Here is a 5,108-nt window from a genome sequence, read left to right on the forward strand (position 1 = left end):
TGGTGGGGTCAGATCAGGTGCAATTCCCACACTGTGACCTTCTTTATGAAGTAGGCATGTCACAATGTCATCAGTTAACCAAATGTCCATTAGGTGTCTCCCCTGCCACACAGTAGTTGTATAGACTATTGGCCAGAAGCTTGAAATCCTGCTTCTGCCTGCTGTCCTCCAAAAAGAGTATTAAAAAATAGCAATAATCCATGCTATTTTAAGTTCGATATTCACAGAACCTAGTCGGACTTAGGATGGGAATGGAGAAGAGAACCAGAAAGCTACGGGTACCAACTTCGAAAGAACATTGATGATCGTCTTGTTTTAGTTTATTTTTTCCAGGTTTATAATTGAGCTGGCATTCATTTTTCCTGGGTACTGAGCCCTGGTGGCTCAGTGTTAAGCATTGGGCTGCGATCCACATGGTCCGCAGTTCAAACCCAGTAGCAGCTCCTCAGGAGAAAGACTAGGCATTCTACTCCTGTAAACAGTTACAGTCTAGGAAGCCCACAGGGGGTCACTGTGAGTAGCATGGACAAGATGGCAGTGAAGGGGAAGAACTTAGCAGTTTGAGGCTCCACTGATGCTGTTTTCATAGCTAGGGTTATTTTTAACCGCACCTTAAAGACCAGGACAACCAAACCAAAGCCCCCGTCTGTGTCTAGCACACAATTCATTCTACCTGTGAGAGTCTAGGGTGGTGGTAGTGGTTACAAGGTGGGCTGTAATCCACATGGTCAGCAGTCCAAAACCACCAGCAGCCCCAGGGGAGAAAGACTGGGGCTTCCTACCCCTATAAACATTTACAGTCTCAGAAACCCACAGGGGGCTTCTATGAGTCAGCATGGACTCAATGGCAGTGAGTTTTTTAGTGAGAGTATGTGGGCTAAAGTATGTTTTAGTACCAGTGAGCTGGAATATTTTAGTGAGAGTATCTGGGCTAAAGTATGTTTTAGTACCAGTGAGCTGGAATTTTTTAGTGAGGGTATAAGGGCTAAAGTATGCTTTAATACCAGTGAGCTGGAAGTGAGCATCAGTTTCTGGACCTCCTGTGATTTCAGTCTTGCCAAAGCCACAGCAGCCACTCCTCGGCCCAGCTAAAGTGATAATAGTTTTTAAACACTGCACATCCACTGGGCCTGAAAAATTGTAGAGGAAATGATGAAGGGCAAGAAGGATCTTCTCAGATCCTTTTGTTTAGACCCTAAAAGTGGCATTGATTTTGCCCAAGTAGTTGACTTGTCAAAGAACTACCCAGGAATAAGGAAGTCAGTAATCCTCTAGTTTCAACACTGTAAGCTTTGGTAAAACTATCGAACCCCCAAAAAAAACAAAAAACTATCGAACCCATCAGTGGAGCAGGGTGTGTACTATAAATGGACCAGGAGAAAGAAAAAAACTTCCTTAAAGAGAGAAATCAAGAAATGGGCCAGAAGTGAAGAGGTGCACCGTGTGCGATCACCACTGCAGGGTTCACAACTCGGGCGACAACAGAAAGCTACTTAGACCACAAGGGTATTTAAACAGCATGTGTTTCAAAATGTATGTTCAAAGATACAAGAGCCTGGATTTAACTAAAATATAAAATCACGAAGCAGTAGTGTATCCATCTGCCTTATAGTTATGAAGAAAATTCTCATTAGTATTTAAGAAATGGTGTGTTCGGATTGACTAGAGAAACAAATCCAGAAACATTCATATATGTGTAAGAGAGAACTTCATATCAAGAAGTAATTATGCATCAATAAAACATCCTAGCCAAGTCCAGATCAAGTTCAGAAGTTCGATATTAGCCCACAAGACTGATATTAGCCCATGAAATCCTCGTCAGACTCACACAGCACATGCAATGATGCCCAACGCAGGAAAGTCACAGGTCGGTGGGTGGAAAGTCCTGTGGTTTCAGTTGCAGTGGAAGCACCTACAGGGCTCTGGCTGCCATCAGCCTGGCCCCAGACTGCTTGGCAACAGGAAGGTGAGACAGACAGTGTGTCCGGCCTCCAGGGAGGAAGAGAGGCTGTGACCTGATTGACAGGCTAGACTCCACCCCTTCATTCTAGTTATCAAGTTGACATGAAGTTGTGTAACTCCCACAAACGGGAATACTTTCTTAGAGTCCTTGTGATTTGTGTAATAATTATCATATACACCAAGACCAACTCCACTGCCACCAAGTCGGTGCCGACCCATCACGACCTGTGGGACAGAGTAGAGCTGCCCCGTGAGATTCCGAGACTGACTGTTCGGAGCAAACAAGCCTCATCTTTCTCTGGAGGAGTGGCTGGCGGTTTCCAGCGGTTCCCCTGGCTGTTAGCAGTTCAACAGGGAGCCCACCGGCCAGCGGGCTCCATGGTCATCATGTCTCGGGCATTTCAAGCTGGGCACGGGGTTCTCTTTCACCAGCTGCCAATTTTACATCACATAAAGAAAAATGCCTTTTAAAACCAAGGATTGTTGGTTAACTTGAGTGAGTCATGCAGACAAGTTTCAGACCCATTTGAAAGTCACCAACAAGCTGTTCCTTCCGTTTCAGATCTTTGGCATGATCTTCAGCATGGTCCTCTGCTGTGCGATCCGGAGCTCACGAGATGTGATATGAAGCTGCTGCCACGCGACAGCGACAATCTAAAGTTTTCCTCCTAAATGTCAAGGGAGCTGCCTACTTTCTGGCCCACTTTTAATATTCAAAGGACATTACGACCTACAATGAATTTGGTGTCAATTCTCTGTTTGCACTTATACGTATGTATATGTTGGCTCGTGGCCGACGGATCCCTCAAGTGAATGCCCGTGTCTGTTGACTGAGAGCATGCCCATGTGTGCTCTGCGGTTTCTGGTAGATGCATCATACAGAACGAGGTCTGCTGGCTGGGAGTCCCTGGGTTTTGCTACATAAAGGAACAACCAATTTAATAACTATGGGGGGTGGGAGGACACCCAAAAGCTCTGATAAATGGTCATTTTCTCAAATCTAGAATGCTGGATTCTGAGAAGTGAGGAATTTCTAGCTAATGTAGCAGTAGGTTACGGGAATTGAGAGATCACAATGGGATATTTAAATTGTCTAAATTGGGTGTAAGGGTTTCCTGGGCTTTTTTTATATACATGCTGTCCCCAGAATATAGTAAACACAGCCTTCACACTGAACACATCTGTAAAACTAAGTATAGCATGGAAAATCGAATGTGAATCAGTCATGTTTTCCTGGTGTCTGAGAACAAAACACCGCCCTCTGCGAAGAGGCGTCGCCTAGACAATCACTCGCCCTGTGACAATGAGCGTTGTTAGGACGCGGAAACACCTTCAACAGCTTTCTAAAGAAATGTTTTTGTTCTGAGACAAAGACATGTAAATGTTGCTTTGCTCCTTTCCTTCTCTGACTGCTCGGAACTCTGTCACCCCTCCACATCCCCAAGTGGCTCTTCTCGCACACCCCGAGGGTACCCTGAATCTAAGGACAGAAAGACCCAAGTCAGAGAGCTGCCAGTTGCAAACAGAGGGAGGGGGTATCCTTATGGGCACGGTCTCTGAAATACCTCATCACTTGAGTTTACGTATTTGCCCAATTTGTATTGTATCCTCCTTATTTATTATTCACTTGGAGGCTTTTTTAGAGAGAGGTGATGATGACATCGTTCCCCCCGCTTAAATAAAACAAAGCTCTCCTTAATTCATATATTATCTCGTAAGCATGTTTAGCCCAACCAGAAAGCAAAAACAAAAACCTGCCAAACACCAAAGAGTGGAAAAGCATCTTCTCCGGGCTGTGTGTACACAACAGGGGCACACTGCTGACACAAAGCTCGGTGGACACACACTTCCAATTTAAGTATGTCCTCTTTGTACAAATCCCCCATGAAAAGTAAATGTTCCGGTCCCCCTGTTGTTTTGATGCCTGGTTTTTATCTGGGTAAACCAGATTTGAGTTCCTGGAAGGTGCAAACAATTACACTATAGATGACTAGTTCGAAGGTTGGAGTTTTGAGCCCATGCAGGGGCTTCTGGGAAAGGCAGTTCTGGCAATCTGCTCCGGAAAGGTCAGACTTTGAAGACCTTGAGGGGCGTTGTTCTACTCTGCACAGGAGTTTAGTCAACTCCACGGCGACTAGCAACCATGGCCCCAGATTTAGGATTTGAACTGGCCTATTTGGCAGAAACTGCCAACAACTCTGTTGCTTTTGTCATCGGTGGTTTTCAGTGTATTTCCTCCTGGGGAGCCCCTGGCGTGGTTCAGAGCACCTATCTTTCAGTTAGCCACCAAGCACCGGGTTCCACGGTTCATCCGGACTTTGCACAACTCATACATTGAGGCTGTTGTGCACTGCATTTAAAAGTGCCACCCCCAACCTGAAAGACTAGAGTTACTATGAGTCAGAATTGTTTCGAAGGCAGGGACTTGGGGGGGGGGGGGCGGAGTTAGAAATGGAAGCATGGGATTTGGAGACCCCAAAGAAAGCGTGTTCTGTGTGAGTAAACAAGTCTCTGGGTGTGCACTAAAGGAAAATGCTACCCTCCCAGGAGGCTCTTACGAGCCTTTGCTGAAATGTAATAACTGCTTGCCGTCGCCCCAGAGAGCCGCCTCCTCTTTCTGCTGTACTTGCTGCTACTGCGCACTTGGAAGGAGAACTTTGTAGGAAGAAGTCATTAGAGTAGAAGAAGGCTCAGACTTTAGTGCACATGCATCTTTTACTGTGTTTATCACTAAAGTGATTATTTTAAGAAAATCACTTCAAAAAACATCATTTTTACTCCCACAGTATCAAATGAAACTTTTAAAGCCAAAAAAAAAAAGCCCGGAGTTCCCCTTCTCCCGCTCTTGGTGGCTTTAGTTCATCTCTCTGTCTGAAGACAGGAGGCAGGCCCCTGGCGCACTCAGGTTCATTCCAACCCATCTGAGTCGTTGGAGGCAAGCTGTCATCCTTAAACATGGGGAAGGAGAGATGGGATCCATCTACGATCAATGTGCCCCCCTTGGAGTTTCATTTCTCCAAAGTGTGGACCCAGAGTAAGACTAGCGAACTACATCACTGAATGAGGGGAGATTATGCATTTTATATATATATGGAGAGAAAGAGATACATGTACTGTGTGTGTGCATATATAACCTTGAGATCCAT

General features: G+C 45.4%; 1 protein-coding gene across 1 annotated transcript in view; it reads left to right on the forward strand.

The window, feature by feature from the left end:
- The window catches only part of TSPAN2 (tetraspanin 2), a 60,120-nt gene extending 56,245 nt beyond the window's left edge, over positions 1–3,875 (forward strand). Inside the window, exon 8 of the mRNA XM_004714856.2 lies at positions 2,525–3,875. Within this exon, the coding sequence (XP_004714913.1) occupies positions 2,525–2,590 (66 nt within the window). The 3' untranslated portion in view covers positions 2,591–3,875. The remainder of the gene's footprint in view (positions 1–2,524) is intronic.
- Positions 3,876–5,108: the final 1,233 nt, after the last annotated feature.

The sequence above is a fragment of the Echinops telfairi genome, unplaced genomic scaffold, assembly GCF_000313985.2.
Source record: "Echinops telfairi isolate 266 unplaced genomic scaffold, ASM31398v2 ScPeMD7_7466;HRSCAF=8504, whole genome shotgun sequence".
NCBI lineage: Eukaryota > Metazoa > Chordata > Mammalia > Afrosoricida > Tenrecidae > Echinops > Echinops telfairi.